Source organism: Macrobrachium rosenbergii, chromosome 27 (assembly GCF_040412425.1).
Source record: "Macrobrachium rosenbergii isolate ZJJX-2024 chromosome 27, ASM4041242v1, whole genome shotgun sequence".
Taxonomy (NCBI): Eukaryota; Metazoa; Arthropoda; class Malacostraca; order Decapoda; family Palaemonidae; genus Macrobrachium; species Macrobrachium rosenbergii.
In genome coordinates, this window is record NC_089767.1 from 21,047,511 (window position 1) to 21,075,229 (window position 27,719).

Consider the following 27,719-nt stretch of genomic DNA (forward strand, 5'->3'; position numbering starts at 1 on the left):
CAAAGCGGGGGAAATTTGAGGAAGGATTGACAGGTGAGTATTCAGAATACTCCTCCCTCAAACCCAACGAAGAACTCAAGTCATACTCCCTGATGGTTGCAAGTACAAAGAGTGTCATTTCGATCCTGAACAGTGTCTGTTGAAACGGGTCAGGGAAGAAAGAACTTTGACTCGTGTCCAATTACCCGTCACTTTCTGTACGAGAGAGGGAAGGTTGTAGAAATCGGGAACTGGACTGTAACAATTTCCATTAGTGTATTTATTCAGCCTAATCTTCATTTCCCTGCAGGGGATGATTCTTCAGCAAGCCAGAATAAATTTGAGGACATGGACTGGATGGTTGATGAGGTGGTAGGAACTCGGTTAGCTGATATCCCACTGAAGGACATCTACTACCCAGGTTTCAGCCACTGTAATATGATGCATAAGGCTACAGGCACTCCCCCACTGGCTATCGCACATGGGGAGGAAAGCCGACGTAGCATCCCTTCTTTCATTTTACCCTCACTTCTGGGAAGGGAAGGGAAGGGAAGAGGGTTTGAAAGGGAAACTTTCAATTGCTTCTGTGGTCCCAAAGGAACTGGAGAACTTCATTGACATATCCCAATTCATTGCAAAACTTGGTTGTATGATGGCCAGTGGCTAAGACCGATCCCAGAACGTAAATTTCTAATGGTGAATTGAAAAATAAGAGGATCAGTCCTGGCTCTTGAGGTTTCTACCTGGAACACTCTTGGTTCCCTGTGTACACTCCATAAATCGATTGGTACTGATGAGTCTCGAACACTTGACACAAAAGCTTCCAACTCTGGTCGACATTACAACTGAGTCATCAAGAGAGGCAAAGGGAACCAAAGAGGGAGGACTAGTAAACTTTTGAGCCAATCCGAAGACCGAAGACTCAATAGTAAATGAAGGCTGCAGATGATCTGTGGAAAGAGGAGACGACACCTGTACAGGTCCCGGAGAACGGTTGTATTCACATGGTCAAGAAAAATGCAGCTACGAGGGAAGCAGTCCTGGCTGCGCTATCTCATAAGAAAGGCACGGTCCTGATCACACAAGGGAGGCCGGAGGTGCCCTTCAGAAGCGATGTTGTCTCCTCTAGGGCCACCGGACCGTCGTCTTTGCAGCCGTGGCCTCAATCTTCATCCTGAATAAAGCACCTGCCGAAGAAGACACTGACTGCATGCTCTCGAAGAAAGTGGTCTGATCTTGGAAATTGTTATCAACAAAACACCCAAGGGGACACAGTCAAGGTGCCTGTCAGAGGCACAGCCATCCATAAGCTGAACAGAAACTAAACTGTAGTCGGAAACATACAGGGATCCAAATAAACCTGTGCTGTGGAAACTGGAACTATCCCGGTTCCTGAAGAGATAGAGTGCCAAAGTTGAGTAGGAACAACTAAACAAATGTTTGTAGAATGTTGAAGTCCCCGTGGATGAATGTGGCCATGAAAGGTCGTCACTCATGCAATGAGTCGTAAAGGTCTGATAGAACGATCCCATTCATTGGATGTAGACATTATTGGAAATGGACATTGGCCGTCCAGGAGATTGCTGCAAAATCATGAACATGAGCAAGAGGGGCCAGATGCACAGACGTGCCCCTTAATCACACAAACATGGGAGGGAGCTGTGCCCCAGACATCCACGGAAATGTCATCAATGCCCTTCGCCCGACCATGGAGTTAGCAACGCTATCGGAAGAGCAATCCCGTTCGTCAGAGAACTCTCCAAGAAAATGAAGAGCGGAGGCACCGCCCCACAGTGCCATGGAGATGTTGTCTCTTACATCTGCAAGTAAAATTTATTTGAGATAGGTTAAAGGATAAACTATGTTCTTTTACTCATTTATTGTATGAAAAGTAACCAGTTTTGAATCTATAACATTATAATAGTAATGATAGTTAAATAACCATACATCCCTTGATTTGATTTTTATGTAATTTACATTATATACATAACTGTATATATATACAAATATTTACAAATAGAATAACCAACAATACATTAAGTCAACTCTGGCTGCCCTCGTCTACAATGAAATAAAAGTCAACAACTCTAATACATACAACATTTTCTAAGTAGGCTTTATTCACAACAGATTTAAGGCCTATAATCCTAAACTGCAATTACAGGTTATGTTTCCATGCTCAGTCTACTATAACTGACTACCTCAACTAGTCTTGGAATCTACATAAAACTTGTGCTTAATGTCTGAGGGGACTTAATTTCCTTCCTTTGAAGACTTTATGACTGAACACCATTTGGTAAGATTGTGGAATATCACTGAAAAACAAGACATGATAGACATCAACATATATGTATCACTTCCTTATAACCATCCATTTCATTTTTTTTTTTTTTTTAATTTTATATTTTATTTTCTAATAAATTTCAAGCACTAACTCATTATGAATCTAATATGAAATATGCAAATGGCAGGTTTCCGGAGTTAGAAATGGACTGTTCATGTAAAAATCTTTGACATTTACTATTTTGAGACATTGCCAATGGTTCAAAACACAGAGTCAACTTAAAAACTCCTGAAATTGACATTCTCTCACATGTTTTACTTAAATTTTAATCCAGATTTGGATGATATTCTTGTAAAATGAAGATTAACTCTTATAACTGCTGTGAAGCCTTAAATTAGCAGTTTATTAGAAGACATTATACAATGCATAACTGCACAACTCTTGACTATTGTACTCATCTCGAGGAAATTTAATGCAACAATTTTATATTTCTTGTGACATAACCAACTTTTCTCATGACATTACCTGGCAATGCTAAAATTATAAAACAACTATGCATTAGAATACAATACCTGCATCAGTTTTACAAGACGAAAACTTCAAAAGAGTTTTCCCTGTGAATTAACTAAATACTGTATAGAGAAATGGTTCCATAAACCACTGAGACCATTTAAATAATAAAACATAAGAAGAGATAGATGAGCACAAAGATCCCTTGCTTCAGTATCACTGTTTTCTTTTTTTTTTTTTTTTGCCTTATTATTCAGTATCACAGAAAATTCTTAACAAACAAAAAGTTTATAACACCCATTCGGTATACAATTAGCTCTCAAACACGTGTTTAAACAAAAAATGGGGGGAAAACTTATAATACCCATCAAATCAAGAACACTACTGCATACTCAATACAAATGATGTCAGCAACTACTCAATGTTACTGACAAATCTAATGACTACCTAGGTCACTTTCTGCACTTCATACATATAGTCTGGTGGTTTTTACTTCAAAAATAGTAAAATGTAGATATATAGTCTGAAAGAGGAAAAGGAAAAATCATCATTCAATGGAATATATAAAAGTTTGAGGGAAAAAACTTTTAAAAAACAAAAGAACAATAAATACCCAAAAAGATTCTGATCCTATTAAAGGAAGAGTCAAAGTATAAGACCTAAATTGGATAAGCAGTCAAAGTATAAGACCTAAATTGGATAAGACAGTTTAAAGCATGAAGAACAATCTTTAAATTTTTTCTTTAATTTGGCTAGTTCATTTTTCAAATAATCAAGGTGCACCAACCCTGTGTCAAATAAAAATCACAGTATCACCTCTAAAGATTAATGACATGAGCTATTCATCCATTTGTGTCCTCCATACAGAATAATTGGAGAGAGAGAGTATAAAAAAAATCTACTCTGATAACTAAATTAGGGCTAACTAAATTAGGGCCAAGGTGATTTACTAACCAACTATTTACAAAATAAACTTCACATATTTCTTTCATAACTAAACCAAATGGAAACAATACTCGTTGCAAAATGATGTTAAGAAGTACACAATATAGGAAATATTATGGTTTCATCATCATAAAAATATATACGTATTGTATAAAGAATTATTTTACCTCTTTAGCTCATAATTTCAGGATGCACATGAAACTGCTCTTATCCTGTGTAGAGGTGTTCCAAGATAAAAACTAAAATAACTGATAATCATTCTAGGGAACGTACACGGTTTCAAAAGGACTGTTATGCGAGGTGGATAACATATAAATGCCTGATATTACATTATAATTTTGGTACATACCATCTATCATAAAAAAAATACCCATTTGCATAACTGGGTATAAAGTGCTTAGGACTTGTACAAACTGTTGAGTTTCATAAAATAAAAGCAGAAACACTAAACACAAGTATTTCATACTTCATCCAAATCAAAATGAGAATCAAATATTTTTAAACACATGATTGAGACAACAATAGGTACTCCTGTAAGTTTCATTAAAATTGAAAAACTGGACGTTGCAGAGTTGCAAATAACATTTAGACCACAGGTTTGCAAGAACAATGCTTTGTCTTTCCTGTATATGAAACATTCAACATTTTCTGCATTTGCACACAAAACTTGCAGACTATGGCTCATCAGATCACCTGTTTATTATCATCATGCATTTCATCAGGTACATTCACTTTAGTTGAAAAAATTTACCCAACAATGACATTCACCTCAACTACAATAAACCCTGTCACACTTGAGTGAATGTGATCATTACATCTTTTAGCCATGGAAAGTTCAGTTTTAACATTTTTAAGTACTGTACTACAATTGCCAATCCCCTTTTCAACCCTCTAGACAACCCGACAGGAATTTGGATATTTGATTTAGGGTTTAAGTAAACCATTTTCCAATACCAAAGATGGTAGAGCTTGATAAAACCACACACACACACACATATATATAAAAGTCAAAGAAATGGCATTAGAGGTGGGGGAAAATTGACGTTAGAAAATAAGCATTGAATAGGAAGTGTGGAATGGCGAATTTACAGCACTTGGGTTGTTAATATGAAGGTCTAAGAAAGGAAGTAGATTTGTAAAAGTATTTGGGAGTAAATATATCTGATGACAAAATGAAAGTGGTAAATCACAGAGCCTTATGTGTTGACTGAAATTTTTGGCATTCACACAATATTTATTTGTTTTATTGCCAATCTTGGGTCACACTCGACATGTCGGAGTGGGGTGGGTGTTTCATTAAGTGATTGTATTAAATGAATGTGTTCAACCCTCTTAATACCACTTCTACAATTCCTTCAATTTATACTGATAATCGGCACAAGCCAATTGCAGGTTTACTCTGCTTTAATTATCTATTAACCTGTCATATAATCATTTACATGAATTTTTAATTTCATCTAGCTACACTTACTGCAGACTTAGCTGTTTATTTGCATCTTGATTTCCTTTCAAGTGACCATGAGCATGGATCCAGCCAAGTTCAACATTTATGCCAACTTTACATAATTTATGGAAGGCATATTTGATCTGCCAAACAAGTTTCTTGGACAGCAATTCTTTACTGCTACCATGTCACTTGTAGAATCAATGAAATGGCAAATTTTTCTGGAAATACATGTTCACTAATCTTAATAACAAAAAGGACTGCAGTCAATTTTGCTATGAAAACAAAGTTCATATTAGAAACACTACAATAACTGGTAAAAGATTCTTAGTGTTTGTAAATGAAAAAGTTGACATTGAATGTTTGCATATGTAAGTTAGTGGGAATAAATAAAAGCTAGGAGGATAGAACAATGAATACTATGATGGTGGAAGAATGGAAGTCTCTGCTTTTCACGGGTATTAGAAATAAATGTTAAGGATAATATTTGGACAAGAGATGGGATGAATCAAAGAGAAGTCTCCACTGCAACAAAAGTCAGGATGTATGAGGACATTTTTAGCCCATCTCTTCCTTACATAAGTGACACTCTTGGAACAGAATGCCTTTAAAGTCAGACATGTACATACAGAGAGTATAGATATGAAAGGTTTTGTGAATTAGGGATGAGATAAATATAGTGCTGGTGACCATTCTACTCAAGTATTTGCGGTGAATAATGCTGTGGAAATATTTTGCACAAAGGGCTCATGGATGAACATGACTAACTTAAATTTTTTCTGGAGCCACCCTTTATATCACAACGAACAGGAAAGCAAGACTAAGCAGAAAGTAATAAGGATGCTTATAAAGAGCTAAATGAAGAAGGCTTTAGGATACACATATTAGTGGTAAGAGATTAAACTGAAATAGAAGTCCTGAACACTGAAATCACCACTTGACTCATACAATGATATTTCAGTGTCAATGGACCAAACCCATGAAAATGTTTTTATTCAATGCATACTGGGTGTAACCTGCCTGAAAAAGGTTGAGCAGCACAAAATCTAATTAACTACAGCACAACAAGAAGCATCTAAAATGATAGCATTTAATGTTTTGCACTAATGTGCAATGTCAACCAAGTTTCATAGGCCGAAATTATGGAGAAATAACATTTTCAGTAACAAATCTTCCTTAAACTCATGGTCTTTTTAGTTTATTGTTGTGCTTTGGTAAAATATAAAACTATAAAAGAAGCCAGTGGGATAGTTAAAATTCAGGAAGAAACTCCACACACCAGAGCAGAATGAACAGAGCTCCTTATTGTATAACTAAACCCACCGAGGAACAAGCTGACATAGTAGTGTTTATGATAGTAATGAAAGAAGCCAGCATGGAAAGAAAACTAGAATCTTTCAACCTAATCGCCATTCTTAGGTACCAAGCATGGCATATATTCTTCCAGGCAACACCTACTTCATTTTATTCCAAAACTTTATACAGTGTACCTCCAATTCTGCTTATAATAGTGCTTTTGCACTATAAAGCCTGCCTCTATGAAAATGATCAATGCTAAGCAATCCATTAGGAAAAAGATGTTTCATAGTAAACTATAAATTGACTGATAAACTTTTCTGATTCAAGAAACTGTATGTGTAATGAAACTTCTTAAGTCAAGTAATTTTTTTCTAAATATATAAAAAATAACTGGTAAGTGCAGAAAATACATAATTAAGAGGTTGTAGTATGTACTGTGCAGTATAGAATGAGATAAACACTACTGTACTGATGGGGAATTGCATAAATCTGTTCAAACAAAAGAGAGAGAGCACTTGACTAAATTTCTGTAAAATATATATTAGTAAATAAATTATATAACATGTTAATACATACAAGTTTTGGGATCATTGAATGCAGAACAGGAAACTCTCATCAAGTGATTCAAACAAACCACAGAGTACACAACAACTTTCAAGTGGTTGCCTAAAGGATTCAATTGCAAAAGATTGAAAAGAAAACTATTTTACTTCAACAAATCTATAAGAAGAAAAAATTGACTGGGTAAATTGTAAAGGTACAGAAGGCAATAGTGCATTTTCAAGAGATGAACATACAAAATTTCCCATACCCTGTGAGCTGAAATTTTAACAAGCACAATTTCTTCTAAATGTTAATAATCTGTATTCAAGAATTACATCATATGAGAAAATTGAAAATAAATATTTCATGACATATTATATCCTTCACTACATAAATGATTGGAATACTGGATTGTATGATGGAAAGTAGAATGTAATAGACTGGCATTGTGTACAAAAAGCTTCAAGAGCATGTAAAACCGGACAGATAAAATATTGGCAGGAAAAGATGGAACTTTGCACAAAAGCCATATCATGAGAAGCAAGCATATGTACATAACTGCCAGAACTATGGGCTGGGGAAAAAAGGGTTAAGATATTATAAAGAGATTTAAGAAAATTTTTTCAAGAATGTAGACATTTTAAGCAGCTTAACCATGATCTGGAATCTATTGTGGCATTTCACTAATGCAGTAACAGTTCATGAATTATACACACTAAAAGCAGAGGCAATAAAAAAACTATCTTTTTGTTAAATTTTGCAGTAAGTGAAAACTGCACTACAGATATAACTTAGCTAGCTAAGGATTTGCATTACGAACTGTCAACCATTTCTGTCCATCACAAACAAAGAAGGCTAAGCCCCATTCAAAGGTAAAGACAAAATACTGAACTGAAAATTTCTCTAGTACTACCATTCATCAAAGAAACAGCCATCACAATGTTCTGCTAGCAATATAATAGAAAACCAATTTAGTCATATACGCAGCAACTCATAATCTTACTTAACGAAAACAGACTTACAAGTATGCCTTACAAGTCACAAGAACATTTAAATTTTTAATGCAATTCTTCTAGTATGTTTTCATAAATACTCAAATGTGGCCAAGACATACAGTGTCAAATATCAAAAGAGGAGTTCTACAATATAAATAAGAACAGAAGAAATGGAAATATAAGGCTTCAATTGGGGATAGTAATTTGCAAGGTGGAAAATGCAGATTTTAACATTCCCTTATTAGCATCACAAAACGGGTCTTCTATTTGAATACCTACTGCTTACCAGCGTCTTCCTTACTATCATCAACAAGCACAATGCTCCCCATTCCACTTGACAAAATTAAGCTGAATGAATTAGGTAATGCCTGTTACACATTTACATGTAACTCATCCAAATGATAACTCATAAGAATCTAGTTATTTCGTATGGGTGTTTACTAAAAACAAAGTCAAATCTAAAAACCTCTTTTCATATCAATTAGGTAAACACACATCAATATTTACTATCATTTCTCAATTTTCCATATGCCTCATCACCATTTATATTTTCCTTTTTCATTTAATTTAAGAACAACCTTGAAGACCTATACTTTTAACACACTCAAACTTAATATTTTTTCTAGGTTCTGATAATTTTTCTTCATTTAAGAGGCAGGTTAATCGCACCGTTCACTTCTCACCCCCACCTTTCTTTCCTTCTCATTCTTCTTGCTTTCGGTTGGTAATTGTCCATCTCACTGGTCAATCTCTTAGAAACCTTCAACTCCATAATACAGTTCAATGGTTACAATTCACCACAAAAATGCTTACACAAGTACCTTGTATTTTCTCTTGAACATTAAAAAATATAAATGAACAATATACAATAATTTAACATACCAAAAACAGCATGGCTATCATTATGCAGGAACAACAAAAATTTACCTCTGTGGTAGAAATACCGAGAATCACACACACACACTTAAAACTACCCAAGAGCATATGGTCTTTAGAAATGCATTTTCCTCTCCACCCTGTCAGTCTCGTAAAATGATGATAAATAAAATATATAATTTTGTGGTCTACACAGCTACACTTTACAGTTTGTTCCTATACTGGTTAGCAACATTAAAAATGCAAATTTCATATGCAACTATATGTAAAATCTTTATGAGTTTTTATTTTCATTTCACATCATCCATAATTCACACTCAAAACAGTTAAATATAAATGTGATGAACAGATGAAAAGTTGAAGCTGAGAGACATTACCTCAAACTGTGAGAATACTTAGAAGGACAAACCTACAAGTAAAATTGAAGACAACCATTTTTCAAGACAACAATCCTTTTTCATTTACCTATTTTGCCTTCAATCATTGTTTAAAAAATTTAGTCTAGTAGTACACAAATTAATGTCTTATTTTGCCTGGTTACATAATGTTATAAATTATCTACCTATAACTTACCTATTGCATGAAGTACTTTTGTCATAAATCCAAAACATAGGAACTTCCAAATAATATTGAAGAATAACTATACATTTTTACATAGGGAATGTTAGTAAGCCTTCATCAAGAACACTGTTCTACAACCAGGATGTGCAGCTAAAGAAAAAGCATAAAACAATCAACAAAAAAAATGAAATGGCATGAAATGAGTGACCAAGTGAAGATAAAACTTGAATATGAAAAAAATAGTACAAGTACTATAAATGCCCTAAAGCCTATGAATGAAACTGAAGAATGAATGCACTGCAACAAACAAAAAATAAACCTATTTATAGAAAAGTTATAAATTTCTTAACCTGAAGTCAACCAGTGACAATACAGAAAAATACACGGAACTAATGAAGAATCAGCGGTTTAGACCCAAATGTACATTAACCCTTGTATCACTCAAGATACTGTATTCTATTTCTAAATGGGAAATAGCAATATGTAAATCAATAAAAAATGTATCATTATTATTACAAGGAATTATTGATATTATTTCAATGAGAAAAATGTAAATGACTCCTTCAAAACCATCTAAGGAAAGTATGAGATGAATGTGATGAAACTCTCCCAGCACCAATCCTCCTTAAAGATAATCAGTAGTGCAGTAAATGAGTCATAATAGTGAACTTTCTACCTTTCAGTAAACTTTTCATGTTTAGTGAAGTAAGGTCTTAAAAGTTTCCAACTGCTTCATATAAATATAGCCCACTGAACTTGCAAGACTTGTTTTCAGAGAAATTTACTCACGGCTTTAAAATTTAGTTGAAAAAACACTTAAAATTTTGTTGTGTTGTGGGCCTTCCATTTGTTAACAATACCAGTTACAGTAATGCCACACAAGTTTCCTAAAAGTCAGCAGGGCACACCTAGTACTGAAGGGCTGAATTCAAATGAAACATTTTTTTTCATATTTAAGCACTACAATGTTGTAGGCACACTAGCTATCAAACACACAATTATTCTCATCCAATAACTACAGATGACTGGCCCAACTTCTCATAATTAATTTTATAATGTAAACATTCGGCATAGGAAAGTATGCACTTTTTTCATAAAATCAAGTATCTGCAAATCACAGGCTACAGGCAAATCTTCAGTTTTAAAATTGCACTTTAGTAAACATAATTACTGATCCAAGTCACAGTATTTATAAAGAATTTATGCTATCTGTCTGCAAATTCAAATGCTAGTAACATATGCATACTGTTATTTCAAAATATTCTACAAATGATAAGACTAAAATGCATCACTTAGAAATTGCTTTAAGAACAGATTAATACATTACCAATAACAGGAATATAACCAATTTGTCACACCTCTTCAGTGCCAGAACTAGTTTCATTGGTTACTTTCCTTTCAACAAAGTCAATAAAATAAATTTTAATGGTATCACCTCTGTATATCATATGGAATTTATTTCTGAAAACATGCTACTGACACAATCATCTGCTTGACAGAAACTAATTAAAATATGAAAAATAAAGTATTTTAAAATAGGACAATAGGATTGTGTTCATTAAGATAACCCATATCTTATGCACTAGCAACCACAACACATGATCAATAAATAGTCATTCACCAATAAGTACAGTACTATATGTGTGTGTGTGTGTTCATAAAATTATACAGTATACAGTAACAAATATACTGTACATGCTGGATATACTCATATAGTACACTATAGTATACTGTTCAAAGATACAGTACAAACTTGTGTACGTGAGCACAAACACAAACCTGTATAATATGTAATAGGTAGTTTTTGAAGTTCTACTGACTAAACTTCAGCCCCAAGGTGTTGTACTGCACTTTGTGCCACAGGAACATACTTATCCTCAATCTGGACAAGGAAAATTACACGGCCTACATGGGATCGAAGCCGAGGATCAGGGTGATGAGGAGTCCAGGTGTGTACTATTGGCCCTTCCATTCCCTCTACAGGAACCCAGTGGCCCCAGTAGCTCCTTCCTCCTCTTTTTTTCATTTCTTCATCAGGCCATACAACATCAATGCGCCTTCCTAGGTTTAATGTGTCATACACTTGGTTTGCATCAATTATCTGAAATGAGAAATGTATAACGATGCACAAAAGTCTCTGGGTTTTTAAATAACTAGACAAATATAATAAGTTCTTTAACTATGAGAGAAAAAGATATTGTTCTTGAATAAAATCATACTTGTACAATAAATGTATATATTTAAAAATGAAAATCTATGCACTTCTATTAACAATACAATTGTCTAACGGTACTCAAGATAAACTGCTGATGATATTCACCTCTTAAACATAACAAACTTGGCAAAAAAGCATATCATATCTTCCTCCTTTAGTCGCCAAGAATTACTAAAACATCAGAAGAAGACATCAGTGACAAAAATTTTTTTTTGTTTCTTTTTGGATACTTTTTTTTGTTTTATATGCTTGTATATCTCAGAAAGTCAGACCACACCCTAAACTTCAAATCAGCTGCTTTTTAAAAGTGGTTCATAACTGCATGGTGACCCCTATGAGGGAGGAACTTTATGTGCAACAATTACTTTCTGCTGGCACTTTCCAAATAATTTTATCTGCAGTCAGTCCACGAAAGAGAGGAAGGGTACATCTTGGTAAGCATTTGTTGAAGCTTAAAAATAACTGTCTGAAATTGGGCAAAGCATCTGTGATAGTGGCTACCACTCACCCCTTAGTGCATACTGACACCATTGTGGTGATCGATCCAGGGGTAGTAACCCTGGCATTATGGATAGCTTTTTCTCTGGTATATTTAACAATATTTATACCTAGAAATGTGTGCTATTGGAACCATTTCACTGGGTGACACAGGTCGAGCCCAGAAATAGATTTTTCCGTTGTCAAAATCCCTTTTCACATGAAGTAAAACATGTTATGAAATGATGATAAAACAAATTCTGTAATGCTGAGCAGCTATGATGATAGAAAACCTGAGGTAAAGGTAGCAAGTATCTCAAAACTTAACTTATATACAGTATTATAATTTAAAACTAATACCTCTTAGTAATTTTTTTATAAATTTCATTGAATAATATAAAAAAAGGAAAATAAAAGGGAAAATTTTATCTTTATTTTTTTCAATACTAGCATTTCTCCATTATTTTTATAGTTTTAACCTATAACTAAATCTTTGGGAAGATTTTGCATCCATGTCTTAGATATAAAGAAAATCCTTTTAATTAATCTTTTTTAATGTCACAATTTTCAATTAACCCTTTAAATCTGGACCTGGCCAGTCCAATTTCTGAATATTAAATTCCTTAAGAAGGTTTGTGACCTTGTGAAATCGGGTGGCAAGGTGCTCCATCTTGCATAAATACACGCATGCCCAAAAGTTCCTTGTAAGGGACTAATTCAAAAACATTTTCAAAATCTCTCCATTCATTGTCAACTGGGACTCCCCACTACCCCAATGGTCCCCAAAACACTTGAATTTTGATGCATAGCTAAAACCTTGGGGCTTGCCAGCGCTCTAATAATGTAATATTCAATCATTTACCACTTCATTTTTCTGCAAAAAGCAAATTTTTTTTTCATAGGCTTAGTGAGTCAACACGACTAGCACAATATTTCAATTTATGGTGAATTTTTGGATGTTCCAAAAATCTTTTGTTATCCGTTCTTTTTGTAGTTTTCGTGGCCTCCTGAGCCTTTCTTCCATGATGAATCAAGGTCTCCTGTCTTGGAACTCTGAGACGGTGCTTTTAACCCATCTCTTGCAAATTTGACTTGCCAGTTTTCCATAGGGTCATTTTGTTTCTTAACCAAGGATAAGGAAGTTTTAGCCATAAAATTTTTGCAAGCGTGAATGGGGCTTTATATTATCCGTTACATAAAGTTTTATATATGAAAAAAGTGTGCATTACAGTTTCATGTAAAATAAAACTAAAAACAACCCATGGTTGTAGCAATATTATCAGTTTTATATAACTAAAGGAAATTTTTTTAGATATATAAATCATGATAACCCTGCCAAAATTTCAAAAATTTTGGTCAAATTTGACTTTCAACCTCGAAATGGACTCTACGAAAAACGCAAACACAATTGTAAGCTAAAACCCTTACATTCTAGTAATATGTAATCATTTACCTTCATTTTGCAATAAATTGGAAGTCTCTAGCACAATATTTCAATTTATGGTGAATTTTTGAAAAAACTTTTCCTTATGTCAGCGTAACTCTGCGAACATCTCGGAAATTCTTTTGTCATTTTGTCGTAATTTTTGCACCGTTTTATATATCCGTTACATAAAGTTTTATATATGAAAATGTGTGCAATTTCAAAAATACATCTTGTAGCTTTTATCGTTTGAAATTTTTCTTTTGTCACTTTGTCAAATTTAATGTTTGCAAAACTCTTACATTCTAGTAATTAATCATTTACCTTCATTTTGCAATAAATTGGAAGTCATAACAATATTTCGATTTTATAAAAAACTATGAAATTGTCACTTTGTCGTAATGGCAATTTAGTCGTTACATGTTTTAATATGAAATTGTGGGCAAAAAATAACTCATGGTTGTAGCTTTTATCAGTTTGGAAATATTTTCATATAAATCATGATAAGTGCCAAAATTTCAACCTTCGGTCAACTTTGACTCAACCAAAATGGTCGAAAAACGCAATTGTAAGCTAAAACTCTTACATTCTAGTAATATTCAATCATTTACCTTCATTTTGCAGCAAACTGGAAGTCTCTAGCACATTATTTCGATTTATGGTGAATTTTGAAAAAAAAAAAAAAAAAAAAATTTTCCTTACGTCCACGTGCGGTAACTCGGCCGAACATCTAAGAAATTCTTTCGTCACTTTGTCATAATGTTTGCACCGTTTTATATTAGTCGTTACATAAAGTTTTATATATGATAATGTGCACAATTTCATGTAGAATACAACAAAAAATAACTCATGGTTGTAGCTTCTATCAGTTTTGAAATATTTTCATATAAATTACGGTGCCAAATTTTCAACCTTCGGTCAACTTTGACTCGACCGAAACGGTCGAAAAACGCAATTGTAAGCTAAAACTCTTAATTCTAGTAATATTCAATCATTTACCTTCATTTTGCAACAAATCTGGAAGTCTCTAGCACAATATTTCGATTTATAGTGAATTTTTGAAAAAAACTTTTTCCTTACGTCCGCGCGGTAACTCGGCCGAACATCTCAGAAATTCTTTTGTCACTTTGTCGTAATGTTTGCACCATTTTATATTAGTCGTTACATAAAGTTTTATATATGAAAATGTGCACAATTTCATGTAGAATACAACCAAAAATAACTCATGGTTGTAGCTTCTATCAGTTTTGAAATATTTTCATATAAATCACGATAAATAGAAACAATTCGACCTTCGGTCAACTTTAACACGACCGAAATGGTCGAAAACTGCAATTGTAAGCTAAAACACTTACAGTCTAGTAATATTCAATCAATTACCTTCATTTTGCAACAAACGGGAAGTCTCTAGCACAGTATTTCGATTTATGGTGAATTTTTGAAAAAAACTTTTTTTTACGTCCGCACGTTACGAATTCATGCATCATTTTGTGATATTATTTTCTGTGTTGCTTTGATCGTTATACAATTTGTTATATACCAAAATCATCGCAATTTAGTGTCCAATACAAAGAAAAAAAATAACTTGTTAGCTTTAACCGTTTTGCTCACAGCGCGATTTGTATATATATATGAAATTTTTTTTGCGCTGTCATATATTTCAATATTTATATATGATGATATTTTTTTCATTTCTGATGGTTGCATACTAAACTTCAGGCAATGTCAAAAAAAGGAGCCAAAAATGAACTCTTAATCTTAAAAACTATGCGTGCTGTGATTTTTTGAAAAAAACTTTTTTTCCGCTTCGGTGCTAACTCCTGAATGCCGCCGGCATACGGCAGACACTTTCGTAAATAGAGGCTCGGCGTTTAAGGGTTAATTAAAAAAAAAAAACACCTTACCCATTCAAAGAGCCTGGCATCTTACCACTTTAAGTCATTTAACTAACTAGAAAAGAGAATTAATTTCTATGATACCTTTATTCCTGGTAAGTAAGTATACCTTAGTTAAATAACTACTGTACAGTATATCCCAAGAAATGATGATTTTTGCCACTAACCCAGCCAGCCAGCCCCTCAGAGGATTAGTTCCACCCCTAAGTCATCAAAGTGAAAAGTTGTTTATGTCTTGGTTCCAAAAACATTTTAGGTGATGACAATCCCACAACAGCTTTCACTATTAGCTTTGAAATGAATTCCCACCCTTGCAATTATACCCCTTCTAGATAACCAATACAGTAAAAAGAGAGAGTAAGAGAAACAAAACATATTTTGAATGAACTGCACCAGTACTTAAACCATACTCTTTCCCTATGGTTTTTCGAAATGAACTGTTCTAAAAAGACCACCGTGTATGTTAAGCACATCTAAAATTATGCACTGTCTCATACCAACTTTATATTCAACACTTAATTTCTATAATAATTTTGTCTAAGTATTACAAGTTTCATAAAGGAGTAAAATATCCAAACCAATACTACAGTCATAAGGCTCACATAAAACACACCACCAAATAAACCTTATTTCTGAGTTCAGTCCCGTGTCAGCCGGTGAAATTCCATTACAGCACGAATTTCTAGGTATAAAAATGCTAGATATACCAGAGAAAAAGAGCTTTCAGGAAAGCTGGGGTTACTACCCCCAGTCGAGCGTCTTCTAGGAAGACGTCGGTATAAGGAAGGGTGAGTGAAATACCACTACCACGGAAACATACTCGAAAGATCTCTCCTTATCAAAACCCCCGGAACAGAGCGGTGAGCCGTTACAGCCCCTACACTCAACACCCGCCAGGACGGCGACACCAGCGCCACCTACCTCATTCCATTTTCTAGCACGTGATTGCGACCTTTTCCTTTTGTGTGCTCGTGCCCTTTTTTTTATTTATTTTCATCTTTCGCCATGTCATCGAGCAGCTTTACCATCTCCAAGTTAAGTACCATCTTCTTGTGGGGTTTTGTTCTATATTTTGGCTGTTATGGTCTCGTCTTTTCATAAATATTGAGATCTTATTATGACGCCACGGCGTCCCTCTGCCAGCCATGTCGATCATGAGGCGACCCCATCAGTTCTTTTCTGTTGGGGTTGTCTCCTTGTCGTTATAGATGTATTTTTGCCCCATGGTTCCCATCCTGGTGGGTTCCTGCAGTGGCTCCCCCTTTTTCTCGAATTTACGTATCATTGGCCTGTCGGCCTTTGTGAGGGTGATGCCCGTCCCCGTACCCCCAGGTTGGGTTCCTTATTATTTTTGGTCTGTATTAGGCTAATTATTTTATTCTTGGAGATGGTGCTCTCTTTTTATTTTATTTTATTCACTGTTTACCTCCTCGTGGTGGCGGCAGCCTCAGATCTAACCGCTTCCCGAGGTAGGCTACGCACCCTATTGAGCACATTTTTGTTCCCATTTTTATGTGTGATGGTTATTTAGTGGAGTAGGCTTGTTTTGCTTCCATCCCCTTGCCCTTGGTGTGGAGATCATCAGGTTGAGGGAGTTTTGGTTGCTGTTTCCTCCGGGGTCGTTTTTTGGTGGGCAGAGTGAGCCCCTTAGTTCTCTTCCTTCCTTTGGGGGAATAGAGTTCTTTGGATGTGTTTCCTCTAGGCTAGTCGCCTCCTTGCCCCCTCTTCTCGATCCCGGTTGGTTCTCGGCACAAAATTTCTCTCCCTGTTGCTTCCTCCTCCCCTCCGCACTCCTTCCATTTTCCTAGCCTATACTAGGTTAGGTCCCTATTAGGCTTCGCCTAGGAAGGAGTCGGGCATCGGGCTGGGTAGCTTCCCTTAGTAGTAGGCCACCCTCCCAAGTTTCATTATTCTTGTAGTGGTGTATGTGTGCAGTTGAGCGGGTGATATTTTTCCCCTGTCTCCTGTTCCCTTTCTTCGTAGCCTACCTCTCTCCCCTACTCCACCCCTCCCCTCACCACCCCCTCCAGCCTTGCTCTACTTGTGCGGGTGACGCTAGATGGCGTTTTCTCCGAGTTCAGGGACTCCTCCATTTGGTAGAGGGATTCGCTCCCTCCCATACAGTCCCTAGCATCGCTGTGTTGGTGTTGGTGGTTCGTTAGCTCGAACGTGTTCGACACTCTATCCCACACTTCTTTTCTCCCCGTCGGGTTACTTGGCTAGGGTAATATATATTTGCTCCGGCTTATGTTATGAACATACGAGCATCTTGCCCACCTTGTTTCTCCGGCGGGGAAGTAAGTGAGAAAGGGATTTATATTATATAAGGAGCGGATCCCTCCGGTCTCGGAGTATTTACCCTCACTTACCGTCACTTGTTTAATGTTATTGTTTATGAATATACATATTTAGATAAGTGTGTTTATCTAACGGAGTACTCTCCTCATTTATATATATACGTGAGTCTGGTTCTACACCCGGGGGCTCCGCCGTTATTTTTACTGGCAACCCTTGCGGTGAGTTCTTGTTGTCTCATTCCTTTCATTCCCCGGAGTATTCCGGGTCTGGAAGCTTTTACCTTCCACTCTGTGTATTTTAGAGCTTATTGGCCTAGTTTATGATAAGGGAGTTCTTCTCCGCGGAGTATTCTGGTTGTAGTCGAATTTCCGGCCTTGCCGGCTTTAGATTGCTTAGAGTGGTGGGTTCATGTACTTTTTCTACTTACAGACTGTTCGCTGTGAGGAGCCGGGTGTACCGCTTCACTCCAACAACCCTACGGTCACGTGGTGTGCGGACCCACGCTGGTTGTGCGGTCCGGCTCGGATGACCTGGTAGTTTGGCACCCTGATGGTTGTGAGGTTTGCTTCGCCTTGCGCAACCGTCCAGGATGAGTCAGTAAGTGACAGTCTTCCTCCGTTTACGCTCCTCATATTGTATATTGTTTACGTGGTTCCCGGACTGTTTTTTTTTCTTGGCTAATTGCTGGTTTTCTTACAGGCGGACAAGTCTTCCAAGAAGTCTGCCTTGGAATCCCTCCGGGCCTGGGTGGCTGGGTTTGGCAGGAATGTTCCGTCGGGAAGCCCCTCGTCCTCGATGCCAAGTTGAGGACCTGCTCTACCCAGCGCACGGGTGGCGGCCGCAGTGCCAGAAGATCTTGCCACCCCATCATCCAGCAGATCCGGGATGCGACCCAGCCACCCCAAGTGGATATCCTCTCACGCCGAGGTTTCGGAGGACGTCGCCGCTTAGACTTAGACCTGGAACCTATGAATACTGAACAGGACCAGGTGGTAAGTGGTGAGGTAGGTGAGGTTGTTGGGGCGGGCCCCCTTTTGACTCCCCAGCTTCATCCATTTCTTCATTTGCAGGTTTTGTGAAGTCTTCCTCCTTGGGTGATAGAGCTCCGTCTGCTATCCCCAAGTTGAAGTTGAAGACTTCATGGAAGGCGAAGGGCTATAAGTCCTCGTCCTCCAAGAAGGCATCGCCCTTCCCCCCGTCGAAGGCTAAGGTCTCAGCACCTGTAGCCTCCGGGAGCAAGTCTGGTTCCTCCGGCAAAGGCGCGAGTAAGAGGGCTGCAAAACCAAGCCCTCCTCGCCAGCCTGCCTTTGACGCAGAGGCCTTTGCGAACCAACTTTTCAAAAAGTTCACGGAGGATTTGGACACGAGATTCACCAAAATCTCCGAAAAGTTGGCCAGTCATGATAATATACTGGCGGGAATGGCTCGCCCACCCCCAGCCGAACCCCAGTATGTCATCCCCGACACAGCGGACCTCCTGCCTTTCGATGTCGGTAACCCTTGGCGTTTAAGCCCTCCGTGCCATCAACATGATGGCAAACTTACGGTTGAAGGTCTTGGCACGAGGCGGTTGGAGGAATTGGAATTCTTCCCGCCGATCTCTTGCCCCCTACCCAGGCTTCGTAAGATTAACGGAGGAAGCATGGGTTCGGTCGGATAAGGTTCCTAGGGAGACTGTCATCGTCCCTAGGGACCAAGCTCAGTCGGCTCTCCTGCGCACTCTGACGGAGTGGCAGGCAGAAAATACAAAGTTGACTCCATTCAAGGGCAACTTCACAATGTTTGCCCTGGGAGACAACTTGCTTGAACAAAGTCGCTCTGGCTACGGCCCGAGCGTGCTTTGAAGGTAATCCGTTACCGCAGCTGAGGGAAACAGACCCCACTTCCCTGGTATTCCCAGGAAGTGACGAGTTCTGGGTGGATGCTCCGTCCACTTTCACTGTTGGGAAACTGGACCCCTTCTGTGCTTCCTCACAGTTCAGTGAACAGCTCCCCAAGCTGCCGGAATCTTTGTTAAAGGCGGAGTTTGATGCCCGGACTAAGTTAGCCTCCTGAACTCCGTCTGCCTTACGGAAGCCACTGCCGTCTCCTGCGCCGGACGAGCCATTTTTTCAAGTCTTGGCTAAGTCCCTGCTGGCTGGCTTTCAGTCTGACCTTTTCGAGTTCATCATGGCCAGACTGGAATGCAGAAAATTCATTTTTGCCGATGCCACTATCCGTCACGAGCCTAACAAGCTTGTTAAGAGCTCGATCTGGGGGCCTAACCTCTTCCCAGAAGAAGAGGTTACGAATGTTATGGCTGAGGCTACAAGGGCCAACCAGAGTCTGCGCTCTCGCTGGGGCATTTCTGCCTACAAGCGCAAGACCCCAGAATCTGGCGGCCCCCAGACGAGAGGAGGCAAACGTTTCAGGAGACATAAGAGGCCCCACCATCAGGCGGTAGTTCAAGCCGTCCCGGTCTCGGCAGTGGCACAGCCCTCCACCTCCAAGGCTCACCCCCAACAATATGTGCTGGTCCAACCAGCTCATTCCCTTGCTGCGCCCTCGTATGTTGCTTCGCCAGCATACAACCCCACCTATGAGGGCCGTGGATACTTTCACGGCCTTAATAGGATCGCAAGGGGGGGAAGAGGCAGGGCCCCTCATAGAGGAAAACCCAACACCACCCCAAGAGGAAGGCCTGGACGTGGTAGAGGGAACAAACCCGCTCCCTCCCACTGAGAGAACACAGGTAGGTGGTCGCCTGTATTGGTTCAGGGACCAATGGACCTTCAGCCCTTGGCCACACAGCATTGTGTCCAAAGGACTAGGATGGAGCTGGATCAAGGACCCTCCTCCTCTAACCAGGTTTTACCAGCCACCCTCATCAATCCTACAGGATTACGTGACAGAATTGCTCAACAAACAAGCAATAAAGAAAGTAAGGCACCTAAAGTTTCAAGGCAGGTTATTCACTGTTCCCAAAAAGACTCCGATCAGCAAAGAGTGATCCTGGATCTGTCGCGTCTAAATCTCTACATAAAATCGACAAATTTCGCATGCTTACGGTAGCTCAGGTACGGGACTCTACTTCCGCGTGGAGCTGTCACCACCTCTATCGATCTTTCAGACGCTTATTATCACGTCGCGATTGCGCGGAACTTCTCTCAGTTCCTCGGTTTCAGACTCGGGAATCAAGTCTACTCCTTCAGGGTCATGCCCTTCGGTCTAAACATTGCGCCCAGGGTATTCACCAAGCTGGCGGACACAGTAGTGCAACAACTCCGGTCCCAGGGGATATCCCTAGCAGCGTACCTGGACGATTGGATAATTTGGGCACCAACAGTTCCGGAGTGTCAGAAGGCTACGTCCATAGTCATCAACTTCCTGGAGTCGTTAGGTTTTCAACTGAACAGAGAGAAGTCCGCCTGACTCCGAGTCCCGGTTTCAGTGGCTGGGTCTCCAGTGGGATCTGTCCTCTCACACATTATCTCTCCCGCCTCCCAAGAGGAAAGAGATAGCATCTCTCACCAGGAAATTTCTCAAAAATCAATCGGCATCCCGCCGATCCCAAGAAAGAGTCCTTGGGTCTCTTCAATTTGCCTCAGTGACGGACCTGCTCTTAAAAGTGAAACTAAAAGACATAAACAGAGTGTGGCGGAGTCGAGCCAATGTCAAGCTCAGAGACAAGGTCTCCTCTATTCCTCGAATCTTAAAAACAAGACTGCGGCCTTGGACCACAGTCAGAGGCCTGTCCAAATCAGTTCCGCTTCAATTTCCCCCTCCGGCATTAGTTGTTCACACAGACGCTTCCCTAAGCGGCTGGGGGGGATATTCACCAAAACAAAAAGTACAAGGAACGTGGTCCACAATGTTTCAGCAGTTCCATATAAACACCCTGGAAGCTATGGCGGTCTTTCTAACTCTAAAGAAAATCCGCCCCCCCAACCGGATTCATATCAGGCTGGTATTGGACAGCGCAGTGGTAGTTCATTGCATCAACAGGGGCGGCTCCAAATCAGGTCGAGTAAACCAAGTAATGGTTGCTATCTTCTCCCTGGCGAACAAGCACGGCTGGCACCTGTCAGCCACCCACCTAGCGGGGTGCGGAACGTGGTGGCGGATTCCCTGTCCAGAACTACTCCGTTGGAGACGGAGTGGTCCCTGGACGGGAGTCTTTCAAATGGATTTGCCGGGGTTCCGGGTCTCCAAGTGGATCTGTTCGCAACGGAGAGCAACTTCAAGCTCCCCTGTTATGTGGCCCCGAACCTGGACCCTCAGGCGTGCACGCCACAGACGCAATGACAGTAGATTGGAACAATTGGGAGAAAATTTATCTGTTCCCTCCAATAAATTTACTGCTGAAAGTATTACACAAACTCAGGACATTCAAAGGTCAACCAGCCCTAGTAGCCCCCTATTGGCCGAAGAGCAATTGGTTCCCTCTTCTTCAGGAACTGGGATTGCGGAGTCTTCGGATTCCCAAGCCCATACTGACCCAGACAGTACAAACCAAGACTGTGTCAGCTTCCTCAAGAATTCAGAATGCCCTAGTTTTATGGACTTTATAAAATTCGCAGCCCAAAAAGGAGCAAACATTGACCCTGTCAACACTCTGTTTTTAGAATCAGATAAAAGAGATTCTACTCTTAGACAGTATGACTCAGCAGTCAAAAAGTTAGCCTCCTTCCTGAAAGCATCTGAAGCCAAAATCATGACGACTAATTTAGGAGTTTCTTTCTTTAGATCACTGTTTGAGAAAGGCCTTGCTCCGGCCACTATTACCACAGTCAAGTCAGCCTTGAAGAAAGTATTTCTATACGGCTTTAAAATCGACCTTACAGATTCCTATTTTTCATCTATCCCCAGAGCATGCGCTCGTCTGAGACCCGTATCACGCCCACATTCTGTTACGTGGTTTCTCAATGATGTCCTTAAGTTAGCATCAGAGATGGACAACTTTCAATGCTCTTATCAGGATCTGTTAAGGAAGACTTTATTTCTGATTAGCTTGGCTTCAGGTGCTAGAATCTCAGAGCTATCGGCTCTCACTAGAGGTGATAATTTAGTGAACTTCCTCCCGTCCGGAGAGGTCCTCCTTTCCCCTGACCCTAGATTCTTAGCCAAAAACAAAGACCCACAAGACAGGTGGTCTCCTTGGAAGGTGGTGCCCCTTCCACAAGACCAGTCTTTATGTCCAGTTTATACACTTAAATCTTACCTTTTAAGAACTCCACAGAGTAAGTCGGGTCCTCTTTTTATCAGGGAGAAAGGTGGTACTCTTTCACTGAATGCTATAAGACAACAAATTCTGTATTTTATTAAACAGGCCAACCCAGATTCAGTTCCTAAGGTTCATGATATTCGAGCAGTTGCTACTTCCATTAATTACTTTCATAATATGGACTTCTCAGAACTATCTAAATATACGGGTTGGAAATCACCTCTAGTGTTTAAACGCCACTATTTAAAATCGCTCAAGCCCTGAAATTTTCTACCATAGCTGTGGGAAGTGTCATCTCCCCACCTTAACTAATCATATCCTTATCCTATCCTTTCCCCCGCCGCCTGCCTCATTTACTTCTCTGCTTATCCTCCTGGTTGATCATGCCTCACTGCCTGGCTCCTCATATTGATGTATCTTGTCTCTGTTGAGTGGAAACTGTAATCTGACATGTTATGATTGTTTTTTCTTGTGGGGTACTGGGCGGTTTTTATTTTGCTCCATGTACCCCAGATATATGTATATGTACTGTATATTTTATTTTCCATTGATTTTGTCTCTTACGTGTTTAGCCTAAGTTTACGTGTGTAGCTTTAGATTGTATATGCATTTATCTTATGCAAATTTCATATTTCAATATGCTTTAGTAGTGTTAAGTATTTTTAGGGCCTCTTCCCGTTGTGCCGGGGACTTCCCACTTTTCATAGTATTAAGTCTTTGATGTGCCTTAGGTTTAGTGTTCTTGCTACATGTAAGAGATTCCCTGATTAACATTATTTTCGTAATTTATGTTTTTTTTTTTCTTCAGATTACCCTCTTTTCCTCGTAGTTGCAGCCTTGGCATGATTCTCTATCACTATTTCACCGGCTGACACGGGACTGAACTCAGAAAAGGGATTTTGACAAAGGAAAAATCTATTTCTGAGGAAGGTCCCGTGTCACCCGTGACCCTCCCTGACTCACCTATTGCTCCCCTACTTGCACATGCCAAGTCTGGGGTTAGTGCTAGCATGGAATGAGGTAGGTGGCGCTGGTGTCGCCGTCCTGGCGGTGTTGAGTGTAGGGGCTGTAACGGCTCACCGCTCTGTTCCGGGGGTTTTGATAAGGAGAGATCTTTCGAGTATTTTTCCGTGGTAGTGGTATTTCACTCACCCTTCCTTATACCGACGTCTTCCTAGAAGACGCTTGACTGGGGGTAGTAACCCCAGCTTTCCTGAAAGCTCTTTTTCTCTGGTATATCTAGCATTTTTATACCTAGAAATTCGTGCTGTAATGGAATTTCACCGGGTGACACGGGACCTTCCTCAGAAATAGATTTTTCCTTTGTCAAAATCCCTTTTCAGCCACAATTACTTGAGATATAAAACAACTAAGCCACTCAGATGCCAGAATGTAAAACGGCACTCCATTGCAGCATTCTTAATATACCATCCATTACTGTAACTACTAAAATAAAGAAAAAGGTGCTTAAATTAGTAACAATTAAAAAATGCGGTAAAAAATCAGTACCAATAGGCACCAACATTAAGTCATTCAGAGGCAATTGTTGACTGCTGATCCTCCAGCAAACTATCGCATTTTTAATTAATGTAGGAAGTTGGCATGCATAAAACACTAGTTTGTATTTCAGTACAAAAACTAATGGAGTCATAACATCTATGTGTCATCCAAGTTGAGTGCTATACTTGTCTAATTACTTATTAAGTACCTACATATAAGGTCTCACTTATTTTCTCCCCTTCAACTCTAATAGACTATTTTCAATTTTTGAAAGTTGTGAGCAAACAGTCATCCATGGAAAGCCCTTCACACCATACTTTCTTCACCCTCATAACTTAAAAAGCTCCCCACACCTCACTTTCCACAAAAGACTCATCGAAAGGTCAATACAGCACAACATTTACCTCTACATAAACTTTTAGGTCTTTTTAATTAATTGCTTTTGTGTTTCTATGCAATTCTTAGGAGCACCAAATGAGATGAATATCATTTAATACATAGTATAATCAGTTTCATTGCATGGCCAGATTATTCAAGTTAATGGCAATATTTAGTAAATTTTAAGTTTTTCCTACCACAATACAGTACATGATTATCCTTGTATAATAAAATGTCCCCTAGCATACCAACTAACTGTAAAGTTTTGGCAAATTTACAATAGTAAACAAGCACTAAGTACCTCACTAGCATTCCACAATTCTATGTATTAATTGTAGCAAAACAAGTTTTGACATAGGAAAACCTATTTTTGGTAGTTGCTATTGAATCCTCAAGGAGTTACCTTCCATGGTCTACCAGAGCTCCATGGTGACCAAACTAATATCAAAGAATTCTTTTCTAGTTGGTCTTTTTGACCAGGTATTGTGTCATAATGATTAATATTACAACATGTGATGGAGTAAATAATGGACTCAAAGAATATAAGAGGGCACTTTCCCATATCATCAGCGAAGCTGAATCCAGTTTTTCCAACATCAAAGAGCCTGCAAGAAAGATAAGTGACTATTGCGCATGCACGTCCGCCCTCTTGTTTACAACCAGGCCGATAAATACCAGGGGGCCATTACTCTCTGTTGGTCAATGCAGGATGATCCCTTGACTAAATCCCATGCCTTTTTGTCAGGGAAGTGGGAAGGTTTTGAGGACTCAACAGCGACTACCAAAAATAGGTTTTTCCTACGTCAAAACCTGTTTTTTGATAGCATAGTCGCTTGTTTCATCCTCAAGAAATTGACAGGTGACGAAAAAAGGCTTAAGCTCTCAATTTTTAATCCCAGCAACCCAAAGGAAAAATCATTTCTGGTCCGTGGTCAAGCCACAAATTTAAAGTCCCATTCTTTACCCCAAATGCTCTTCAGATTTTGGTACCAAGGAACAAGAAACTATACATGAACTTTTTTAGGATGTACTAGTTCTACAGTGGCTAACCTAAGCATGCTGGGTTTGGTTGCAGTACTGTCGCCCTTCTCCCAAGGATAGTTTGCATACTCGCCATCAATAAGACACCTGGTTTTCTGCTGTAGCACCTAGGGTTTAGGACTAACCATGCCACCTGCTGATACACACTGTAGTTAAGTGGCAAGTTGTTTTTTTTTTTTTTTTGATGACTACCCTGTACATTCGGAGACTTTTTCGAAAGAGACATTTCTGAAGAAGGCCAACAATGTACTTACTTTCCTATTATTGTGACCTAGGAAGGGAGTGTGGATTTGCCTTTTTTAATGAGAGACACTACAATCATTCTCAGCCCTTGTAAGGAGAGTGGTTAGTTTGTGCTAGGTTGTAAGAAAATAGGACCCTCTGGGATGTTTGCCGTGGCTTCTAGGTAAACCTTAAGTGCTTGAACTGGGCATAATGTCTTGTCTGCTAAATTCAGTTTTCTTATACGAACAGATTTCCTTCTTAAAGGATACTCATTCTCAGCCAGGAATGATGGGCCAGGGAACAATAATAATTGATGGTCAGCTGTTTATGTGATGTATCATCCCTGTCTAAGAGAGCCCACTTCACTAACACAAACTCCTGATGCTAATGCAATCCAGAAGATCGTCTTTTGTAGCATGTGCATTGTGGCTGCATTGGGTCCGATGAATTGAGGGGTTGACAGAAGTCTAAGCACTTTGTTCAGGGACCAAGTAATTGGAAGCCTTTCGGGAGCAGGCCTTCGTAGAGCAAAAGACTGCAGAAGGGAAGTGACAACTTCTATACTGGAGTCAATCCTATACTGGAGTCAATCCCAAATCCATAAAGCAAGGGTTCCGTTAATGCTGCTTTGTATGCCACGATTGTTGTAACCGCAAGGAGTTTGTCTTTAAAAATGTATATAAGAAAATTAAAAAGCATTTCTATAGAATCTCAACTGGGCTCTTAGTATGGATATAATCTAACCATATCTTCCATACTGACTGGTATTGCCGGACAGATGATGTCTCTAATTTTTGCACTGTGCCTAGCAATGTTGGGCAAGTAATTTTCACGATAAATATTTAAAAAATCCATACGTGAAGGTCTCAGCTCAGAAAGGATGATGCATAAACGACTTTCCCTCCTACTGTCTGGGACAGAACTGCTGGCGGTAATGGAATTGATCTTTCTGCCCGTTGTTGAAGTAGTAGGAACCAATGCCTGTTTGGCCAATTTGGGCTATTAAGTAAGCTGTTCCTTTGAAGGTTAGAAGTTTGCTCAAAACCTTCAAAATCTGGGATAATGGAGGAAAAAGATATCGTCCTCCCTTTGTTCCAGTCTTTAGGAAGGCATCTCTTGTTGTTGCTTGACTGTCCAGGTTCGGAGACACATATACTAGGAGGTTGTGATTCTTGACTTCCGGTTGTGGAAGCATGTTGGCTATTGTTTGAAAAGAGTGGTTGTCCAACATCCACTCTGTTCAGGCTGTCGTTTTCCTTAACAGAGAGTCTGCTAATACAATGAGACCCCCCTGTGAGATAAATTACAAACAGATGCCACTTCCTTGTTTGCGCCATCTGAAGAATGATAGCATTATCATACTGAGGGGAGGTGAATGTGATCCCAACCTCTTGATGCAGGACATTGCAGTCATGTTCCCTCTCTCTTCTGGAGGTTTGAGTTTTCTGAGAGACAAAAAGACAGCCATCAGCTCCAGGAAATTGATATAAGAATTTCTCAGAGTAGCTGACCACCTCCCTGCCACCTGACGATCCTCTCAATGTCCTCCCAACCTGTCAACGAGGCATCGTGTGTATTGTCACTCGTACAGACAGAGGAGTCAGGGTGACCTGTTTCGCCGGAGATTC

At 39.0% G+C, this 27,719-nt stretch overlaps 1 protein-coding gene across 5 annotated transcripts in view; it reads right to left on the reverse strand.

Moving 5' to 3' along the window:
* Positions 1-1,843: 1,843 nt before the first annotated feature.
* LOC136853464 (pecanex-like protein 1) overlaps positions 1,844-27,719 on the reverse strand; it is a 153,118-nt gene continuing 127,242 nt past the window's right edge. For 4 of the 5 annotated variants that reach the window (XM_067129056.1, XM_067129060.1, XM_067129059.1 and 1 more), the window contains one exon: positions 1,844-11,537. In XM_067129056.1, the coding sequence (XP_066985157.1) occupies positions 11,256-11,537 (282 nt within the window). In that variant the 3' untranslated portion in view covers positions 1,844-11,255. The remainder of the gene's footprint in view (positions 11,538-27,719) is intronic. The other variant, XR_010857472.1, reaches the window with a different exon arrangement.